This window comes from Octopus sinensis, linkage group LG14 (genome assembly GCF_006345805.1).
Source record: "Octopus sinensis linkage group LG14, ASM634580v1, whole genome shotgun sequence".
In the NCBI taxonomy this organism is placed as follows: Eukaryota; Metazoa; Mollusca; class Cephalopoda; order Octopoda; family Octopodidae; genus Octopus; species Octopus sinensis.
In genome coordinates this window covers 57,288,253-57,313,252 of record NC_043010.1, presented here as the reverse complement: position 1 = coordinate 57,313,252, position 25,000 = coordinate 57,288,253, and the positions used below count along the sequence as shown (strand labels likewise).

The 25,000-nt window shown below is 38.0% G+C and overlaps 2 protein-coding genes across 2 annotated transcripts in view; one reads left to right on the top strand and one right to left on the bottom strand.

Moving 5' to 3' along the window:
- The window catches only part of LOC115219366 (transcription factor SPT20 homolog), a 91,324-nt gene extending 82,138 nt beyond the window's left edge, over nucleotides 1-9,186 (bottom strand). Inside the window, 1 exon segment of the mRNA XM_036509386.1 lies at nucleotides 8,998-9,186. Coding sequence (XP_036365279.1) covers nucleotides 8,998-9,186 — 189 coding nt within the window.
- LOC115219365 (protocadherin beta-15-like) overlaps nucleotides 1-25,000 on the top strand; it is a 98,326-nt gene that overhangs the window by 60,521 nt on the left and 12,805 nt on the right. Inside the window, exons 2-3 of the mRNA XM_036509060.1 lie at nucleotides 14,253-16,689; nucleotides 18,479-18,734. Coding sequence (XP_036364953.1) covers nucleotides 14,311-16,689; nucleotides 18,479-18,734 — 2,635 coding nt within the window. The 5' untranslated portion in view covers nucleotides 14,253-14,310. The remainder of the gene's footprint in view (nucleotides 1-14,252; nucleotides 16,690-18,478; nucleotides 18,735-25,000) is intronic.

The window sequence follows — 25,000 nt, the reverse complement described above, 5'->3', positions numbered from 1 at the left end:
TTACTTGTACTTGATATGGTATTCACCCAGGGTGGGTCAAGCCAACTCTGACCAAAGGGTTCACCCCTTCCCTCATGAATGCTGACCACATTCGATGGTTGACCCTAATATTCCAGCAGGTAAAGTAATGTTGACCGACCCAAATATCTAGGTTGCACATGCCCCACCAGGAGGGCAAGGACATGAAATCACAGAGATGCCCCTTGCAGGGAGCAAGTGCACCAGATTGCATGGACACAGTACTCGTCATTCGCTGTTGAGGTGTAGAGGTCATGCCTGGAGTTTCAGTGGGAATACAAATTCCCATGTGGCCCCTGGACACATGCATACACACTTTAGGATAGTGTGATCCATGGTGACCCATCTTACTGTTGATTGTTGACCATTGCAGTGGCTTCACAGACCAAGTCACTGCCTATTATTGGATCAGACATAGCCTGGATTTGAAGTGGGTGATCCCTTAACTGGGACCCGGACAGGTGCTACAACTCTGGGTCAGAGTAGACCTGGAAACAATAATGACTTACAGATGGTCTCACACTCCTCAAAACCCAGGAACTCCCAAACGAAGGCCCCATTACCCAATGCAGTTTAAAGTCTTACCCAGGTGTCTTAGATATAAACAGAATGATGACTGAGATTAATTCTGCCTTTCATTATCTCATGGTTTGATAAAGACAAAGAACCACAGAAGTTTCGCTTTATATCCGTAAAATGTATCCTAGATGTCAATGGAAGTAATTTGAACCAAGGCCTGGAACTAAATCTTGCTGCAGGGTCTTTCATCTGGCAGCTTCCTGATTTCCCTCAGGAAATATTGCCAACTGAACATTAGGAACAGAGACTAGACAATGATGGAGCCTTGATGATCGCATAGATATAACAGCCAAATCACCCTCAAATTACTTTCTCGCCTTGCAGTAAAAAATTATATCAGACAATGTAGTCCCTGCTATATATATATATATATATATATATATATATATATATATATATATATATATAAGGGGGAATGGTCTCGACTGGAAGGTCATTGATCGTAGTTTTGTTTGATCTCAGCTGACTCGGGACAAAACAATAACTAATAGTCGTCTCGAGAAAGCCACCATTTTTGACGGCAGAGAAAACTATGAACGACAGGTCCAAGGGAAGCAACTCTGTAGTCCTTCACGTCTTCTCTTAAAAACTAGTTTTCGTCCGATGGAAGCAGTTTTTAATCAAATGTGTCTATAATCTTTTGGTGAGGGATATTTAGCTGGAACCTTTTCATTTAAGAACCGACTGTAATGTAGAAAGTCATGAATTTTGCCACTTCACATTTTTCGTTATTAATTTTCGTTAATTTTCTGTTTATAATAGCTGAACGTTACATTATTCTCTTTCACACCACCAACACCATTACCCCCTTATGTAGCAGGAACGTGACCACCACCACCACCACCACCGCCAGCCTGTGTAACAGGAACAAGAGAGCACACCTCTACCACCACCACCACCACCACCACCACTGCCACCTCAGTGTAGTAGTAACCGCACACCAAACACTGCAGTCAACCTCTTTATACCACTTGGTGTAACAACTCTCCCCCATCCTGTTTAGTCGTGACACCCCCCCCCCTTATCACAATTTCTTTAAATCTCTCGTTTCTTGAATATTTAAATAAATCTGTGATGTGTAAAGTTGGTTAATATTGGTTTCAGATTTCGGAGCAAGGCCAGCAATTTCAGGAGTGGGGGTGGGTAAGCTGATTACATCAACCCCAGTATGCCACTGGTACTTAATTCATTGACCCAGAAAGGATGAAAGGCAAAGTCAACTTTGGCAGAATTTGAACTCAGAACGTAAAGACAGACGAAATACCACAAAGCATTTCGCCCGGCGTGCTAACGTTTCTGCCACTTTGCTGCCTTAAATCTTTTAACATTGGTCAGCAATGAAGCTGAGGAATTTCAGTAAATCACAAATAGTCTGAACTTAGACACGCCACAGACATATTTATGTTTGGGAGATTCTAAACCAGACCCCTATACTAACTTGTGTCAATCATCTTCATTGTCTGTGCTATGGGGTCGATATGTTTGCTAGAAATCTGGAAGGCTGCAACAACCTCAATCCTGCACTGTGTTGTCAGCTTTCTAGAAATGCTATGTGCTAGAAACGATATGTTTTCTAGAAATCTCTAGTGTTGTAATGGCATTTGTTGAACAGCATCCATCGTTTTGTGTCAGTCTTTACCAGTCAGACCCAACATCCTAAGATCTAATTTCATCTTCTTCCTTGCATGTCTCCATAGATATTCATTCCATATTTTGGCACAAAGGCAAATGGTTCAATCATTTACATCAACACCAATGCTCATTTAACAATCCTGAAATGAAGAAAGACAAAGTGGACCTTGACAGGATTTGAACTCAGAACATAAAGATGAACAAAATGCCACTTACCATTTTGCTTGGCATGCAAACGATTCTGCCAGTGTGCCATCTTAAATGCCTCCATAAATCCTAACCAACAATTCTTCCCCCAGCTCCCTTTATTCATTCATACTCACAGAAGAATTTTTGTTGAGCAATGAAACCCTATTTCATGTCAACAGTTCCCAAAACCGGGTCCAAGCCTCACCTTGCTTGTCTGACTAAACTTCCTCCCAGATTCCATCCCTGAAAGTTCAGTCAATGACAGAAGCTGATGGCAAAAGACACTCATCCAACACACAACACAAAACCCTGTCGTTACGAAGTGATTATCTTTTACTCCATGGCCATATTTGCATGAGAACTTCCTGTTCTGTGAGAACTCATTTAAGGCCACAGAGAAACAGGAGGGCAGTGGTGGTGGGGTCGGGGCAGGGGATTGGCATCACAGACCCGAATGAGGATGGCTGTAAAGGGTAGTAAAAACCTGGCTGAAACCTAACCAGTTATTAAATTATTAACAGATTGTTATCAATTAAAAGTGAATTAATTAATGCTTGTGTGTGTATAATGGGGAAGAATATTAAATTAGATTTAAAGAAATAGATTCATTGCTCTAATGGCTTTGTGATATTTTTTGCTGTTTTATAACCAACCTGCCATATTTATATTTGGGGCAAGGGTGGAGCTCTACTGATTGTTGTTCTTGGTGGTAATGATGATGATGATGACAATGATGGCAATGATGATTAGGGTGATCATTAATAAAACTTAACAATTAGAACTTCTCACAGAACTCAACATGGTGCCAGACGACTCGGTTGACCTGATTTGGGCAGGTGAGTACACAGATGCAACGTCCCTGACTCTACCTTGGTGCTTTTCCTATATAAATACCTGGCGATTTGAGGTTCTAAAGAAGACCTGCCCACATCAGTGTAACTGAGGGCTAGAAGAGTTGTGCCCCACCCACACATAATAACAAAAATTTCACACACCCCCAACCCTACAATCCAAACTATGTCTCCTTTTCCCAAGCTTCAGCTTTTCTCTTCCTCACATTTCCTCTTCATATTTCTACCTCCTTATTTCTCTGTCACACTCATTGTCTGACACTGGATCACCTCCTCCAATGACCCCTCCTTTATAGCAAGACACCTGTTTCTACTCCTCTCTCTCTTAGTCACCCTCTAACGCAAGTTCCCCTCCTCAAATGGCCCTGCCCCTCTCATAATTCCTTTGTCCTGCAAGTGACTTGGTGACCCTGCCAGTGCTGGTGCCATGTTAAAAGCACCCAGTCCACTACACAGTGGTTGGCATTTGGAAGGACATCCAGCAAACTAACCTTGCCTCTACTGGTGCCATGTAAAAAGCACTGAGTCCACTCTGCAGAGTGGTTGGTGTTAGGAAGGGCATCCAGCCATAAAATCGCTGTCAAAACAGACACAGTAGCATAGGGTAGTTTTTCTACCTGGTCAGCTCCTGTGAACCGTCCTACCCATGCAAGCATGGAAGATGGACATCAAATGATGATGATGATGATGATGATGTATATAGAAAATATATTTTCACAGAATAAGTGTTTCTATATCGTAGTCCAGGTGAAATTATCTTGGTGTAGGTATTGTGAAGGTGAGTTTGGCATGAATGGTATACCTGAACGTATATGAGAAAAGTGAGAAGGATGGAAGGGAAGAAGGAAAAATAAGGAATCGCATGGTGCTGGGAGTCTTTGGTAAAGAAAAGGTTTTAGTATCAACACTTCTGAGTTTTGCAGCAAAAAAAGGGGTTTTTTTGTAGGAAAGGGGAATCATCATCATCATCATCATCATCGTTTAACGTCCGTTTTCCGCGCTAGCACGGGTTGGACGATTCGACCGGGATCTGGGAAGCCAGGGGCCGCTCCAGGCTCCAGTCTGATCTGGCAGAGTTTCTACGGCTGGATGCCTTTCCTAATGCCAACCACTCCGCGAGTGTAGTGGGTGCTTTTTACGTGCCACCTGCACAGGGGCCGGGGGGGGGGTCCAGCATCGGTCACGATCGGTTCGAGCTTTTAACGTGCCAGCGGCACGGGAGCCAGCCAAGGCGGAGCTGGCAACGTTCGGATGGTCTTACCGGCACAGAGGCCAGTCGGGGCAGCGCTGGCATCAGCCACGTTCGGATAGTACTTTTTATGTGCCACCGGCACAGGCATCAACAGACCTGGATCCAAGTTTGTTGATTTCAACCAGACACATACATTGTAGTACATCTGTTTCACCATTATTATCATAATTATTATCGTAATCCTCCTCCTCCTCCTCCTCCTCCTCCTCCTCCTCCTCTCCTCCTCCTCCTCCTCATCATCATCATCATCATCATCATCATCATCATCATCATCACCACCACCACCTATTAATGCCCATCTTCCATGCTCCGATGGTTCAAACTGTTTAATCGGATCTGTCTGATGAAAAGACTGGACTGTGCACCAATGTCTGCTTCGACCTGGTTTCTCACAGCCGCATTCCCTTCCCAATGCCCACCACTTTACAGAGAGGACTCGGTGCATTTTTTAATGGCACTGGCACTAATGAGTCCGTTATGATCCCCTTTAACTGCAATGGAGAGGGAGCTTTCTACCAGGACATGAGAAGTTAAAGGAGAAGAGAAATGGCCTGGAACCGAACAAACTCTCTTGTTGTGGATAGAACAGAACAAATTTCTGTGCAGGTGACATTGTTCATGGGTGCATTTGCAGCATCTTAAATCTTCCTCTTTTTTCATCAGTTTTTTGAACAAATAAAAGAGCAAAAGCTCTCAGCCATAGGCAGAACTCAAACCTTTTCTGCCTCTCTTTCCATTCTGAATCTAACCAGAGCGAGGATTCATTGAAATCAATCATTATCTTCTGTTGCAAGATGCATTTCTACTGAATGAGGCATCAATTTGCCATATCTCCATTCCACCAAGTTACTGAGCATGGCTGTTGCTTTCTGCTCTTCTACGTCAACAACATTTTTTATTCACCCCACTTATGTTTAAACCAAAAGACCCTGTTTTCAATCCTAGGCATTACATCACTGATTTTCCAGACACACTCATCCACACAAGGCAGTAGTAATTAACAATGGTTCTTTTAATCGCGTGTGAATTATTATCTCAGAGAAATAGTTAAAGAGTAGTTGGTGGTAAATATGTGCTATATAACCACATTGAATTATTGTAAAACTTTGACTGGAAAAGGTCTGTACATAGGAAATAAGAGAACTTTTATAACACACACACACAGAACTTAAAGCTGTTCTCTCTTGGTCTCTCACATATATATTCTCTACATTTTTCTAATGTGTTGTATACAATAAAATATTAGTGTTTCATGAATTGTATACAATAATAGATGTATGTATAATGCAGTGTATATAATAGCCTTAGTAATAAATATCTCCCACAACACCAAAATATACCAGAATAAAAACGTTCTTCCATTTATGGATCCACTGCAAATGTATAAATTTACACACACAAGATGTGAACACCAAGTGTTATTTTACACTCTGTAAATCTATACACAGCTTGTGTGCAAATTATTGCGTAAATCTACTCACAAGACCTGTGTAAAACCCCTGTGTATATCTACACACTACTTATGTACACCAAGTGTTATTGTACCCTGTGTAAATCTACGCACAGGATGTGTATTCCAAGTGTTATTATTTTCATTTTAAAAATCAACTGTTTTAGAAAGGAAAGTTATCTTTCCCACAATGCATTGCAACTCCATCGTTTCAAATGTTTGCTTCTTTTGTGTGTCTTTACTATTGTTTGTGTTTTTGCTGCTTTTTTATCTTTTTTCCTCTCGTTTGTTTGTTGTTGTTGCTGTTGTTGTTGACTTCAAAAGATTTACTGAATATTTGCTAATACAGACACATGCTCAAACATGTAAACACACACACACTCACAATTATACAAGGTCCCACACACATTTCCCACACAGACCGAATGCCTGCCATGACTTCTGTTTTCACACACATATACACACTAATACACACTAATACACACACAGATGCATCACACATACACACACACACACACACATACATGTACAAACACACAGACATGTAAAAACATACAGATATGTACAGATACATGCATGCACACACATATGCATAGCCACAGAGACATGTATGGTCAAACACACACACACACATGTCAAGGCATATGCACACATATGTATAAACATGCACTGATATGTAAACATACACACACACAATTATGTATAGTCAGTGTGACTCTACGTATACATATATAAATGCACAAACACACAACAGAAAGATATGTACAAACATACACAGACACACACACACACACATACAGACACTGACATACACATATGCACAAACACATGTATACATATATACATACATACACACAGATATGTTCAGAGACACACTTATACAAACAGATCTATGTTATTAATATTTACACACACAGATACACATGAAGACTGACCATCTAACACACACACACACACACACACACACACAAACACACACAACACAAATGTAGAGGTTGATTGATTTCATAAATATATAGAAACAAATACTGGGAGACCATTGCACATACACACACACCCACACCCACACCCACACACATACACACACATACATGCTCATAAATTCACACACATACACATACACATATCCACATAAGTACAGATATATGCTCATATATACATACCTACAGATATACAAACATATAATTACACACATTACATATGGCTATGAATAGACACCTAACTGTACACACACACACATACACACATACACACACACACGTGCACACAAACACACCTTTAGATAATATGCACACACACACGCACACACACACACACACACACACATTATCCGTTGCTAAATAATCTATGCTATTCACACAAAACTTCAATGTACAATGAACAAAATGTCAACAATATTGAATGTTATAACAGAAAGAATTTAATATATTAAAACCTCACTTTTTATTCCATTCCAATTGACATTCTCTGACTTGTTTGATCTGATGTTTTCACAGAAAATTCATTTACACACACACAAGTACATACATACATATATATATATATATGTATGTATATATATATATATGTATATGTATATGTATATATGTGTGTGTGTGTGTGTGTGTGTGTGTATATGTATATATATATATATATATATATATATATATATATATATATATAAAAGTAGCATTCAGGTAGAATCTTATGCAAAAGACCGTGCAAAGCTCATCCATAGTCATTGGCTACCTGATGTCATCAAACAGTCGAATTGCTCCTGCTACTGGACATACATCAGGGAATTCCATAATGTTTAGAGAGAGAGAGAGAGAGTGAGAGAGAGAGAGAGAGAAATGAAAGTGAATGGAATAGAGGATATTCTTTATGTAAAATCACTACAATTGTTTCAACACATTTGCTCATCTGTAGTAAATAGGTGAGATGTTGTGTAATCATTATCCTCCGTCCAAGGTGCAAAATTCGCTTCTTCAGCTGATTAACTTGGTGCTTCCCCAGATCCTCTGGCCATTTCACTCAGTCTGATGCCCTTTGCTACTCAACAGTTAACCAATCAACTGTGGAACTGAATCTTAAATGTTGGATGTAAGAAAATGGTTGCACAATATCTCACCTGTGTAACACAGGTGTAAGAATGGGCCAAAACAACTGTAGGGATTTTAAATAAGGAATGGCATTAATTCTATTTTCTTTCATTCATCTACATGTGTGTGTGTGTGTGTGTGTGTGTGTGTGTGTGTGTCTGTGTATCTATATGTATGTATATGTATATATCTATGGGTTTGTGTGTGTGTATACATATGTGTGAATGTGTGTGTTTGTGTGTGTATTACCATTGTATGAGTGGATAAATGATCTCCTCTGCCATTGGTTATCCTGTTCTGTGCAAAGTGCTGCATACGGCTTCACGGAAACCATTCTATATATTCCAAATTAGAAGAAATAATCCAAGAATCCTTCAGCTCAGCTCAAGAATGTTTATTGGTAGCAAAATTCTTTTTTATCACAAATCCAGAATTATTACAGTTTTATTTCTTCATAATCATACTTATATTGTTTGTCATCATCATCATCATCATCATCATCATCATTTCAGTTTCGGTTTCCCCATGTCACTACATTTGTCTGTCTGTGTGTGGGTATATACACACACACACACACACACACACACACACATGGCAGAAGGTGTTAGAACACCTATAGTGCTAGAAATAAGAGCTAGATGCACATAATTGTATACATACATACTGACAGCAGCAGTCATGATATCCCTATACCATCGACGATTTCAGCTTTAAGACCAAAGCCTCTTCAGTAGGGTCGGTACCACTTATCCGGTCTTAAAGCCGAAACCATTGATAGCAGACTTTAAAAAGAAAAAGAAGTATTGGAATCGATTTCTTTGACTAAACCCAATGAGGTGGTGCCCCAGTATGGCCACAGTCCAGTGACTGAAGCAAGTAAAAGATAAAAGATAACAGACCTACACACACACACACATACATAGAGGGCAGGGTGCAAGTAAATACCAAAAGTATGTTACTAAAAATTTGTGCAGCCATTCTTGATAATCTTTCTTCTGAAATCTTCAACGAATCAGACTTTGGCATCGATGACCATTTCAGTGAGGACCGGAATCCTTGACCCATCTCTACTAAATGATCCTCAACTGAAGAATGGGAGTCTTCAATGTATCTCTGGTATTTTGAGGATGTCATTTAGTCTCCCTTTTAACAATGTTCCAAATGGGACTGAAATCAGGTGAATTTGGAGGCCACAAATCTGGTTTTACATGCTTATCTTCTTCTTAAGAACTGCTTGACATCCATTCTTGGGTTACATGGGCTTTTTGAGCAAGTGTTGAGCCTTGCTGAAACACATGATGGTCTTCCACTGCATACTTCATGCACCTGGAGCTTAACACCCGTGGAAAGGTGTGAGGTGGCATGACATGACCTTCCTTCCTCACCATTCCTAAAAACCATTTTAGCTGCTGGAAATTTAGTGAGCATCACTCTTGGCACATCAGAAGCATCTGCACATAACCATCTGCACATAACCATCTGCACATAACCATCTGCGCATAACCATCTGTGCATAACCATCTGCGCATAACCATCTGCACATAACCATCTGCACATAACCATCTGCACATAACCATCTGCACATAACCATCTGCACATAACCATCTGCACATAACCATCTGCACATAACCATCTGCATATAACCATCTGCACATAACCATCTGCACATAACCATCTGCACATAACCATCTGCACATAACCATCTGCACATAACCATCTGCACATAACCATCTGCACATAACCATCTGCACATAACCATCTGCACATAACCATCTGCACATAACCATCTGCACATAACCATCTGCACATAACCATCTGCACATAACCATCTGCACATAACCATCTGCACATAACCATCTGCACATAACCATCTGCACATAACCATCTGCACATAACCATCTGCACATAACCATCTGCACATAACCATCTGCTATTTCTCCTGTTAGGCTTTCTTCTTGGTCCAGATTCTTCACTCACACAGAAGAACCAAAGCATGCCATGGTTTGTTAAATAACATATTTTGCTTTATGAATTCAATAAACACAACAACACAATGGAAACTGTGAGGAAGATTTATGCAGTCTATGGGAATTGGACAATATAGTATAAACCAGTGTCAACGGTGGTTCCAGAAATTCCAAGGCAGAAACTACAGCCTAGAAGATGAACCTCATTCTGGAAGATCTGTAGAGCTTAACGAGGTTGTCCTGCAAACCCTGGTGGAACAAAATCCCATTGTAACTGTTGAGGAATTATCAGAGAAGCTTAGATTTGGTCATTCAACCATTCATATAGACACCTATGTGTCATTGGAAAAGTCAGCAAATTGGGTCAATGGGTTCCTCACAAACTTTCTGAGTCTAATCATGTGCAAAGAGTGAATGTGTGCTTTTCTTTGTTGTCACGTCTCATGAATGAACCTTTTTTTGGTTCGAATATTGTCTGGTGACAAGAAATGGGTTCTCTATCAAAAAAGTCAAGTGCCGAAGACAGAGGGTAGAGAAAAGAGAAACACCAGTACCTCAGGCTAAAGAAGGTCTTCACCCACATAAGGTGTTGTTATCTGTTTGATGGGATATGAAAGGTTTAGTCCACTTTGAACTTTTAACTCCTAAACCAAATGATAACAAAGGAGATCTGCTGTGAGCAGCTTGAGTGGCTTAAATCAGTGCTAGAAGAAAAACGACCATCTTTGGTTTCAAGATGAAATGTATTTGGCCACATACGGCAAGGATGACATTCCAAATGCTGGAGCAGTTTAATAGGAAACGATGCCCCACCCACCATATTCACTGGACATTGCCCCATTTGATTATCATTTATTCCGCAGTCTTCAAAATCATTTGTATGGAAAAAATATGAATTCTCTAGATGAGGTCAGAACATTACTAGGGGAGTATTTTTCATCATGGACAAGTGAATTTTGGAAGACGGGCCTTGCAAGTCTACCAGACAGGTGGAAGAGCATTGTAGAAAATGAAAGAGAGAATAGTTTAGATTAAAAAGAACTTTGTTTATCTTAAGTTTGAAAAGTATAAGAAGTATAAAAACTGCATTATTTATGGGATGACCCAATACTTAGCAATGAGAAGAAGCAGAAAATAAGAGGTTTGCAGATGTTCTGGGAGAGGAAGAGCAAGGAAATGAGGAGTTTTAGACTTCCAAACATTGTTCTAGAAAAAATTGAGATGCCATTGGAAGAGAAGTGTCTCTGGACTGATAATGGTAAACCAGGCTGAAAAGAAAGTATTATGGAAGCATTATTATGGGAGACTGTTGAATAAGAAGAATGCATGGAAGAGAGAGGCCCTACTCCAAGTAAACCCAATAAAGAGACCAGCCATCTAAATTAACAGCTGTGTAGTTGATAAAGAGATTAAGGATATAAAGAGTAGGAAGATGGCGAGACGAGAATGCTGAAAATATCTGGCAGGGTGGACCATGCTTTAGATCCTTGCCCAAAGGAGTCACACCCAATGGTTGATGTAACAGCATCAACTGCAAGAGCAAAAGAAATACTTTACAGAGAAGAAAGTGGAGAGGCATCAAATTGATGGACCAGGTTATGAAATTATGAAAGGTTATTGATGGACCAGGTTATCAAGAGATTTATAACATTATTGATTAGGAATAGAATTATTTGGGTTTGTACAATGAGTGTGTGTGTGTGTATGTGTGTGTGTGTGTGTGGTGTGTGTGTGTGTGTGTGTGTGTGCGCGCGTCTGTACACATACGCACACAAACACATAATATACATCGGACAACGCTGTGAAGATAATGAAAATGTTTGATGGAGCTTCGGCTTTGATAGGTTGGTATTAAGATGGAGGTTCCATTCTTTGGCCTCTATTAAACTTTTGTTAAACTGAATAAATGCACTTAATTTTAACCATCAACAACCCCAGAATGTTCTACTACTTTGCTTTACCTAATAATTAAGTTAGGTTTAGCTGCAGCTTCTATTTCATCCATTATATTTCTGAAGAACTACTTGAGGAATTTGTCAATATCTTCAGCACAATTGATGGTTATTATTAGTGTAAACATCTGAAGAGCAAATCCAGTTTCTGCACCAAGCAACAAAGCGATTAGGAACCGAAGCTCAAATTGGTTCTACTAAATACACCAGCAGGCAATCACTCTTGAATTTATTACATATTTTCCACAGAGGTGAATTAGTTGAATCGTTAGAGCCCTGCACAAAAATGTAAGCAGCACTATTTACTTCTGGTTCCTAATGCTTTGAGTTCAAATCCCACTGATGTCGACTTTAGCTTCTTTCCTTGCAGAGTTGATAAAATAAAGCATCAGCCAATTGTTGAAGATGGCTGAGTATTCCTAGACAGCATTCCAAATGTAAGTGGAATTATAACAGAAGAAAAAAGAAGAGATGAACCCAAAATCCAGTTATGATGAACGAATTGAAAATCAAATCAGCAAGTTCAAACGAGACACTCAAATTTTCCTAAATAACTGCAGTCTCTGGTTTGAACTTTTAGATTTTGTAGATGTTGAGGTCAAGCTAATTAGGTTTCTTGAATAGGTACAAGGTCGGAAGTCTAAAGAAAGTGGCTAGTTGATCTAGTTCTTAACTGGTCCTTTATTTTATGGACCCTGTAACAATAACAGACAAAATTGACCTAAGAGGGATTAAACTTAGAACATAAAGAACTGGTACAAATAATGGTTTCAACTATAACTATCACAAGGCCAGCAATTTCAGGGGATAGGGTAAGTCAATTATCCTCTCCCCAGTATTCAACTGGTACTTACTTTATTGACTCCAAAAGGATGAAAGGCAAAGTCAATTGTGGTCGAGTTTGAACTCAGAATGTAAAGACAGACAAAAGGCTTTGCAGCATTCTGTCCAGTGTGCTAACCATTCTGCCAGCTGACCACATTAGAACTGGAACAAATAATGCTTCACAATTTCTGCCAAACCAGAAATCCCACCCCCTTCAGTTTAAAGAGTAAAGGCCCCTACACTGAACTAGTTTCCTTCTGCATTTAGTCAGCCACAATGACCAAGGTTAATTTTCTACAAAGACAAAAGTTAGTCTGTTACAGGTTGTGTGACAGCAATTAACATTTCTCTGTTTTCAATTACATCATCAGTATTAACGAACATATTTTTAATTAAAACCACACCTGCCTGCAGGTGTAGCTTGCGACATTTCTAATTTACTTCATAAATAATGTGATGTATTCTCTTACCTTCTATGCATTGGTTTATAACCTAAGGATATGAAGTGTGTAGGTGTTGAGGCATTCATGCCTTTCTCTAAGTGATATGAAATGGTTATGGACAGCTTACGAGTGCAAGTGTGGCTGAATGCTTAAAATGTTTGCTTAGTAACATGTCAGTGGTTCAGTCCCACTGCCTGGCACGTTGACCAAGTGTCTGTCACCACAGCTTCCAGTTCATCTATCTCTTATCAAGTGATTTAGGTTGGGACGGAAACTATGTGGAGGGTTGTTAATGAGTATAAATACATGAGTAAAAATGTGTATAAGTATGCTATATAAATATGTGTGTATAAGTATGCTATATAAATATGTGTGTGTGCATAGCTATATATGTATTTGTATGTATATCTATATGTATGTGTATGTCATTCGCTGATGTCTATTAAAAGGTAAAGATGTAAATATCACCAACAAAGCCAATAAAATGGGTCTTTTGAAGAGATTGCTCGTGATATAAAACATAATTAAAATAAAAGGAAAAGAAGGAAATAAAACCCAGTCAGCACCCCCCCCCCTCGTTGGTCCATCTTCCTGCCAACAACACCAGCAAAACAGGTCAAATACATTATTTCTATCAAACACACTTTTGCTGGTGTAGTTTGACCTCTGTTAGCCCTGACTCAATATATCTAAGGTCAAAGACAGTCCAACTGTGACCATCCCATCAGTTTCTTCTGTGTCTGTATTACAATTATCTAATGTTTCATTCCATTTTTAAGGTGGTAGGGTCAGTTTCGAGGGGGACTCAGTGGCTATTTCTAGTAAGCCTTTAGTCTTAGTTCTGACATTTGGAAAATAATGATAAAACAGACAAAAATACCACCATGATTCCGTTCCATGCAACAGAAATATAAAATGAGGAATATTTTCTGTTTTGTAAATAACTGTAAAGAATTGATGCCGTTTAATATTCCTGAATCATTTCAATGAAATAATGTTTTGTTCTCTTTCAGAAAGGTTTCCTAGATTCCAAGAGTGCATGGCTTCAATAAAAGAACTTTGCCAAGAACCATGTTGGTTTCTATGTATATACTGATATCATATATATACTGTTTATTCCATGTATGCCTGTGTGTTGATATCATTTATTACGTGGAAGAAGAGAAACACTCAGGAAGTTTCATTGGAGATATTGCAATGGATTCACACATGTTCGATGAAATGACATCAGAAAATACCGATCTCAGTTTTAGTGAACTGAGGCGGAAAATATCAACGAAGAGTCAATTATTCAATGTGACCAAGAATGGTAAACTGTACACAGCCCAGGTTCTGGATGCTGAATCCCTTTGTACGGACTATACGGAATGTTTTAGAATCATTAAAGTTGCCATCCGCAAAGCGAAAACCTTTATGAAGATACTCAAAGTTAAAGTGATTATAGAGGATATCAACGACAATCGACCAGAGTTTCCTGATAAAGAGATCTCGCTTCAGTTTTCTGAAGGTGATGCTGTAGGAATGGTAAAATCTATTCCAAATGCCATTGACAAAGATGTCAGCCTCCTCAATTCTCAAATTTCTTACAAATTAAGAAATGAGATTAGGAATGAAAATATATTTTCTTTGTTTGTGTCTCGAAGAGCTGATGGAATCTCTACTCTTGGAATAGTCTTAGAGAAAAGACTTGACCGAGAAGCAAAAGATAATTATAGAATTCAAATTGTCGCAACTGACAAAGGCTCCAAACCAAAGCAAAGTATTTTGAATGTTAGAATTTCTGTAAAAGATGAAAATGATAACAGACCAATTTTTTCCCCAAACATTTACAACATTACAATAAAACACACTCACAAATTAAAAACACCTGTGATTCTTTTGTCTGCTGTTGATTTGGACATAAATAATAATGCTAAAGTTACTTATCACTTCAGTCCGAAAACATCAGACATTGCCAAAAAGTACTTTTTATTAAATTCAAGAACTGGAGAGGTTGTTTTAATACAGAGTCCAAAATTAAATGATAAATTGCCTTATAAATTATATATTGAAGCCAAAGATGGAGGTAGTCCTCCACTTACTTCCATAGCAACAGTTCTGGTAAATGTTATCAACCAACACAACAATCCTCCATCTATTGACATTGATTATGTGTCTGCAATCAGTGACAACACAGCTACCATTTCTGAAGACATCAAAGTTGGTAGTTTCATTGCTTATGTGATGGTCACTGACAATGATGTGGGACAAAATGGAGAGGTCAGCTGTGATATCAAAGACAATAAATTTAAACTACAATCCATGGGGCCAAAAGAATTTAAAGTTGTTATGAAAAGTCAAGTTGACAGGGAAATCAAAGACAACTTCAATGTAACCATCGTTTGTCAGGATAAAGGTTTCCCTTCCCTTAAAGCAGAAAAAGCCTTCTCTATCCATGTTACTGACATCAACGATGTACGACCACAGTTTACCAAAGAAACTTTCCAGTTTCTCACCTATGAAAACGAGGAGGCAAATTTCCCAATCGGTTTCGTCAATGCTACAGACCCAGATCTAGGCTCAGGTGGTCTCTTAACTTACGCACTTATTTCTAACAACAATAATTTTAACTTACCATTCCACATCACTGATTATGGTTTTATTTCAACATCAGAAACTTTAGACAGAGAACAACAAAATATTTACAAATTTCAAGTTTTGGTTAAAGACAATGGGAAAATAGCTTTAAATAACACAGCCAATGTTGTTGTGGAAGTTTTAGATGAAAATGACAATGCTCCCTATTTCACGTTTCCTAGTGTTGACCCGTTTAATCTTGATGTCCACTACCATCCCCAGAGTAAGAGTGACATCACTGTACTAAGGGCCTCTGACAGGGACAGTGGCAATAATGCCTTTCTTAAGTATGAAATACTAAGTGGCAATAATAAACTCTTGTTTACGGTCAATCACTACACAGGGTTGTTAGCTTTCTCACGGCCAGTTTACCAAAATGATGTAGGAACTTATAATTTAGTGTTTGCCATCAAAGACAGTGGCAGTCCGGTTTTGTCTGCTACCACAACTATCTCGCTAACTCTGACTGTTAGTAACAGCACATCAACGATGTTTGTATCGGTCCCTTTACAATCAGATAACATGATAAATCTTACCTGGGTTATAATTATAGTCGTGGCAGCCGTGGTGGTGTCTGTAGCGGTTGTCATTGCAATTACTTTGTGTATAATAAGGTTTAATAATAATAGAAATGTATTAATGAGACAAGGGGAGGCACAGCCCTACCAATCAAGGACAGAAATGAGACAATTAATTTACCAAACAAATAGCAATCCTATTCTTATGGCGAGGAACACGCAACAACTTCTAAACAGAAATTCTCTATCACTTGAATCAACAAACCAGTTTTATCCAGAAATGAAATCCCTCACAGACTGGAAGAATTCAGCTTTGGTAAGATAACTTCTTCATATTTAATCAACTAAAATTAATTTCTTGCTAATTTCAATTCATAATTACAAAAGTCAATTCTCCTTCATTTTTCTCTTTTCACTTCTCTCTCTCTCTCTCTCTCTCTCTCTCTTTCTTTTCTCTCCCCTCCTCACTCTTCTTCTCTCTTTCTTTTTCCCTCTCTCTCTCTTACACTCTGTCCTTCCTTCTCTTATTCTTCCCTCTTCTTTCTTCTCTCTCCTTCTCTCTCTTTCTCTATGTGCTTCAATACATGTGTATGTGCATGGGGATGTATAGATGCCTAGTTAACTATTAGTGTGTGTGTGTTGTGTGTGTGTGTGTGTGTGTGTGTGTGTGGTGTGTGTGTGTGCATGTATATTAAGGTTCCTCAATGCCTGTGTTTCTATATGCATATGTCTGTGTGAGTGTGGAAGAATGATTGCAAATGAGAGGTGTTTGCAGGAGTAGAATGACTGGATTAATAAACATAAACAAACCCACACACACATAACATGGTCCAATCCAATGATAGAAACTTCCAACGGTCAAACAACTGGACTGGGTTGTACAAAACTACTGCACCTTACATTGAGTGCGTCTTCTCCGGATCGTTACATAACAACAAATGTAGCATTCACTTGTTTTACACCCGTTTTTCTATGTCAGCATGGGTTAGACAAATGTATCAATGTGGCTTTGTTTTACAGTCAAATGTCGTCCATATTGTTAACCCTTATTTGTTTTTCAAGTATGGTGTTGGTGTCACATAAAGAGCGCTAGTGTTGGTGCTATGTAAAAGGTACTGGTGTCAGAATACATAAAAAGCATACAGTAACTCTGTAAAGTGGTAGGCATTAGGAAAGGCATCCAGCCATAGAAACAAAACAGACAGACTTACCTGCTCTTGTCAAACCACCCAACCCTTGCCAGCATGGAAAACAGACACCAAATGATGATGATGATGGTGATGATGATGAGGATGATGATGATGATGATGATGATGATAAAGACGACGATGATGATGATGATGATGATGATGACGACGACGATGATGATGATGATGATGACGACGACAACGACGACGACGATGATGATGATGATGATGGTGATGAGGATGATGATGATGCACACATACATAGTCATTCATTGATTCAATGTATATCTGGTGTTTAGCTTGTGAGTGGATGAGAGCTGTGTTGAAGCTTAACGAGAAGTGAGGTATAATTTGGTTAAGAGTGGTATCATCTGCGCATATATGCACATATATCTACACATAAATGATTATATATATATGTATACGCAAAGTATGGGGGTTTCCCTATTTGTCTCTGATGACGGAATATCCCATATTCAAGGATATCCCAGAAACAGCTGTAAGGTTTTGAATTTCTTCCTGTAATAATACTGTATATGACTTGAGATGTTTGCCTTGCCTTAACCCATGTTGTCCTCTTCAATAATTATACATACATACATATATATATATATATATATATATATATATATAGTTTATTGAACCTATATTTTCCATATTTTTATCTTGTGATACAAGTTTCATTCTACAGTGATCTTCAGGTGAGAACCTCACCTGATGATTGTAGTAACATGAAACATGAGTCACAAAAAAAAGTTTAGTTTCCATAAACCATATATTCGAACACATATTGAGCACCTTTCTCACTCTTTAACACTCCAGCATTCATATACGCACACACACATATGTATATATTTACGCACAAACAGACACATATATATTTGTGTATATAAACACACATATTATCATCTCCTTCAGTTATACAACCGGCCTATAACTGTGACATCATATGGTGAACCAACAGAACAGAATGCAGTGACTGTTGCAAGTTACCTCAGTGACACATTATCAACACGAGGAGGCGGTGGAGGAGGAGGTGGAGGAGGAGGGGAATGTGAACTGGCATGGAAGGAGAGTCAGTATGAATCAACACGAGGAGGAGGAGGAGGAGGTGGAGTAGGAGTAGGAGAGAATGAACTGGCATGGAAGGAGAGTCAGTATGAAGAAATTCCAGGTTGGTTAAATTTTTTTTTAATTTCTTTATTCCTTGTTTAATCTATATATATAAAACAAAGGATGTCTGTGTGTGTCTGTGTGTGTGATATGTATGCATTTCTTCAGTTTTCAACCAATTTTCACCAAACTTTACACACACATTACTATGTGCCTAAGATGGTCAGCACTATACTGTCTTACCCAGAGCTCCTACAAAAAGCAAGAAACTGGAGGAAATGGTGTTTCACACAGGTTTTTCTCTAAAAACTGTAGTTTTCAACCAATTCTCTCCCTTATATATATATATATATATATATATGTTATAAACAGACTTGATACCTGCTGACTGCCAGTTTATGCCTTTATACCATTATACATACATACATACATACATACTTACATACATACATACATACATACATACATACATACATACATACATACATACATACATACATACATACATACATATATACTTACATGCATACATACATTGTTTGGCCTTTTAAATCTTTCAGCATTATATTCCATATACAATGCTTCAAGCAAACTATAAAATCTGATATATATATATATATATATATATATATATATATATATATATTATATGAATATCTATATATATATATAGATATATAATATATACATCTATATACATATGATACATGTACATATATATATATATACATATATATATTATACATATATATATATATGCATACATATATATATGGAGGAGGAGCACTCCATCGGTTACAACAACAAGGGTTCCAGCTGATACGATGGACGGAGCACCTTTCAGTTTCCATCTAGCAAATCCACTCACAAGGCTTTGGTCAGCCTAAGGCTATAGAAGACACTTGCCCAAGGTGCCACACAGCAGGATTGAGCCAGGAACCATGTGGTTGGAAAAAAAACTTCTTACCCCGCAGCTATATCTTTTTACGTGCCACTGGTGCTTTTTATGTGCCACTGACATGAAGAGCCAGACAGGCAGGGCTGTACTCTTTCACCACAATTTTCTCTCACTCTTTCTTCCTCTTTCTGTTGCACCTGCATTTCAAAGGGCCAGCCTTGTCACACTCTGTCATGCTGAATCTCCCTGAGAACTACGTTAAGGGTGCACGGGTCTGTGAAGTGCTCAGCAACTTGCACGTTAATTTCACGAGCAAGCTGTTCCATTGATAGGATCAACTGGAACCCTCATCGTCGTAAGCGACGGAGTGCCACGATGGATATATATATATATGTTTTTTTACTACCCACAAGGGGCTAAACACAGAAGGGACAAACAAGGACAGACAAAGGGATTAAGTCGATTACATCGACCTCAGTGCGTAACTGGTACTTAATTTATTGACCCCGAAAGGATGAAAGGCAAAGTTGACCTCGGCGGAATTTGAACTCAGAACGTCAAGACAGACGAAATACGGCTACGCATTTCGCCTGGCGTGCTAACGATTCTGCCAGCTGGCCGCCTTTATCTATATATATATATTATATATATATATATATATATATATATATATATAATATATATATATATATATATATATTATATATATATATATATATCTATATATATATATATATATATATATATATATATATATATATATATATATATATATATATATATATATGTACATATATATAATGTATATATATGTATTATATATATCCATCATGGCACTCCATATCCATATCAGCGTGCATCAGCATGGCCGCAGCTCTGAGCTGAAACTAAAAGAAAAAATATATATATATATATGTATATATATGTGTGAGTGTATATATATATACATATATAGTTATATTATATATACTGTGTGTGTGTGTGTGTGTATACACATGTATATATATGTATGTATGTATATGTATGTTTAGAACCACTGCCTCTTCAGCTTCAATGTCCAGAGATACTGGTCAATATTTGGTCCACACAATTTCTCACCTGATCACTATCAAACACTGCAATTTTAACCAACTCCACTGTCCATTATTCACCTTTGACCCATACAGGTCACTGAACTGTTAATACCAGACCATGCCAGATATAAATCATTCTCTTTGATTGTCTGGCTTTCTCCTGGTCATTTCACAATTTCTGATATTTTCCTATAGATGTTTCAGAATATATATATACATGTGTGCTTGTGTGCATACATGCATTTTCATGTATATTATATACATACACATGCACATACATCTTCATGTATAATTAAATATACACATGTCTTTATGTATTGTTATATGAATATATATTTTTACCTTTAGGTGTTCTCATGTATAATTATATAGACACACACACTGTCATGTACAGCTATATACATAAATATTTCTATATTTAGTTATAAACGCATATATTTTCAAATATATAAATGTGTGTGTATGTGTGTTTGTGCATATGCAGGTATGCTTACATGTTTATGCGTATGTATGTGTGTATTTCTATATTATTTATACATATACACACACACATATATATATGTGTATCTCTGTATATATATATGATGCCCTGTGCCCACATATGCATATGTATATATATGTATAGATGTATGTACATATATGTGTATATATGCATATATATATATATATATATGTTATTCATATATATATACACACACACACATACATGTATATATATATATATATATATATATATATATATATATATATATATATATATATATATGTATATATATAATATATATATATATATATATATAATATATATATATATATCATCATCATCGTTTAACGTCCGCTTAAACGATGATGATGATATATATATATATATATATGCATGTATATATATATATGTATATGCCTATATATATATATATATATTGTATATATATGCATATATAAAATATATAACACACACAACACACACACACACACACACATATATATATATATATATGTATGTTTTTACATATGCACATTTTCATCATGTATACTTAAAGACTTATTCTCAAATGTAGTTTTACACACACACACACACACACACACACACACACACATACACACACACACATCCCCAAACATATTCTGTAGAGCAAAATCTTCTTCCTTCCAGTATATCAGTGAGAAAAAAATTTATTAAGCAGTAAGTAATTTAAAATTCCTTTGTCAAATTTGCCATTCTGTCTGCAAAACTTTGTATTTCTTATTGACAGCATTGATATCTTATAATAGAATCCTTAGTTTTTTTTCTTTTAGTAAACAAACATAACAACTCCACATCCTGTTTGTGTGGCAATGCATGTTCAACAATGGATTTTGCCCATTAAATTCCAGGTGCATTTGGACAAGGTTTTGTTATAATATCTGTGAGAAATATTAAAAGTATGAATGCACTGAGAATACCTTGTTTTGCAAGGATTTTAACTTCTGGGGGTGATTTTATCAGTAAAGGGGGCTTTTGCATGGTAAACTGCAGATATTGAAAGATATCAAACATTTTGTTAGAAGGTAGTAGGAATATTACAGGTGTGTAATGGTAAAAAATTCAACTAGTTAGGGATGGCTTATTTCCCCCATATATTTTTACAGAAATACTCCTTTACTCTTTTACTTGTTTCAGTCATTTGTTTTTGGCCATACTGGAGCACCGCCTTTAGTTGAGCAAATCGACCCCATGACTTATTCTTTATAAGCCTAGTACTTATTTTATCAGTCTCTATTGCCAAACTGCTAAGTAACGGGGACATAAATACACCAGCATTGGTTGTCAAGCGATGTTGGGGAGGACAAACACAGACACACAAACACATATATATACATACATACATATATATATATATATATATATATATATATATGACAGGCTTCTTTCAGTTTCCATCTACCAAATCCACTCACAAGGCTTTGGTCGGCCTGAGGCTATAGTAGAAGACACCATGCAGTGGGACTGAACCTGGAATCATGTGGTTGGTAAGCAAGCTACTTACCACACAGCCACTCCTGCGCCTACCACACAGCCACAATTCGCTAGTATTTGTGATATTTATGGTGGGAAAGTGTCTACACACTGAATATAGAAAATATTTTGGGATGTTAAAGTGTAATTTTAAGCAATAAGTTGAATAATACTATTTCTCATCATGTTGGGCTGTAGCATCAAGGTTTATGATACAATTAAATCTTCTTTATTCAAAAAGACAGCTACTTGTCTTTCGTATACCTTTTTGGTCTTACCTACAATCCAAGAAAACTCCACACTACTGACTCATCAACCTCCACCAAATAAAGCTGAAGCAAATCTTTTTAGATACAATTCTATGGTTTCACAAGATATATATATATATATATATATATATATTTATATACATATAGACCCAGGAAGACCTGGGATGAGGTGGTGAAGCATGACCTTCGAACATTGGGCCTTTCCGAGGCAATGACAAGTGACCAAGACCTTTGGAGATATGCTGTGCTTGAGAAGATTCGGCAAGCCAAGTGAGACCCTAACCATGGCCTATGCCAGTGCTGCATAACCAGCCCATTTAAGAGTACCCTTCAAACATTGGGCAATAATCTCCACTTGCAAAGACCTATTGAGGCAAGTGAAATCGTTGTCGTGGCCAATGACAATACCGTCCAACTGGCACCCGTGCCAGTGGAACAATAAAAGCACCATTTGAGTGTAATCATTGCCAGTGCCGCCTGACTGGCTCCTGTGCAGGTGGAACGTGAAAAACACCATTTGAGCATGGCTGTTGCCACTACCGCCAGACTGGCCCTCGTACTGGTGGCACATTATAGCATTCCCTACACTGTCAGAGTGGTTGGTGTTAGGAAGAGCATTCCAGCTGTAGAAACTTGGCCAGATCAGATTGGAGCCTGGTGCAGCCTTCTGGCTCACCAGCCCTCACTCAAACTATATATGTGGAATGTTAAGAGCACCATCTGCCAAAGCAGCAGACTGGCTTCCATGCCGGTGGCACATAAAAAGCACCGTTCAAATGTAATCGTTACCAGTGTCGCTTTACTGGCACTTGTGCCGGCGGCACGTTTAAAACATTCCAGCGAGGTCGTTGCCAGTGCCGCTGGACTAGCTCCTGTGCAGGTGGCATGTAAAAAACACCACTTGAGCATGGCTATTGCCAGTACCGCCAGACTGTGCCTTGTGCCAGTGGCACAAAAAAGCATCCACCACACTCTCGGAGGGGTTGGCGTTAGGAAGGGCATCCAGCTGTAGAAACCCTGCCAGATCAGATTGGAGCCTGGTGCAGCCATCTGGTTGCCAGTCCTCAGTCAAATCGTCCAACCCATGCTAGCATGGAAAGTAGATGTTAAATGATGATGAGGATGATGTATACATATATTGCAAAAGCAAGAATTATCTCCATTGCAAATCACATTAAAATTTTCCTTTCTACAGATCAAATATATCAGAAACTTAACTGAATTGACTTTAAAAGTTTGTTTAGTTGAAGACCCTGTTTAACGTATTTCTTATTCCGGCCGGGTGGGTGGTCACATGAACTGGCAAATACCTTTTTGTTGATTTTCTATAAATGAAACTACAGCTTCCTAAATCATCTTTGGTTTCTCTCTCCCTCATGGTGCATCCAGAAGTGATGATAGACAAATAGCTAGAAATGCATTCATTTATGTACCGAATGGTCTCCCAAGGTGGCTGATGCCATTCTGGCATCTATTGTCTAAAGCAGGAATTTTCTCCATGGCAAGCCACAAGGAAAACTGGCCTTTTTATGAGTGAAATATGTTCAAACATATGTGAACTGATTAAAAAATTCATGACACTGCTTAGCATGCAGTGGCTGTGTGGTAAGTAGCTTGCTTACCAACCATATGGTTCCAGGTTCAGTTCCACCACGGGGTACTTTGAGCAAGTGTCTTCTACTATACCCTTGGACCGACCAAATCTTTGTGAGATGACAATTGAAACTGAAAGAAGCCCATTGTGTGTGTCTGTGTTTGTCCCCCCACTATCACTTGACAACCGATGCTGGTGTGTTTATGTCCCCGTACCTTAGCAGTTCAGCAAAAGAGACCTATAGGATAAATATTAGATTTACAAAGGATGAGTGCTAGGGTCAATTAGTTAGACTAAAGGTGGTGCTCCAGCATGGCCGCAGCCAAATGACTGAAATTACTAAAAGAGTAAATTATACTATTCTGTCTCGGCATCCCCTTGCTACATATGGTCTTTGTGTAGAAACTGGCCCCAACAAATCTATTCACACATGCAAAAACCAAACAGGATGTAACACTAAATGCATAAATTAATTTTGCTAAATTGTCTCCCATTTT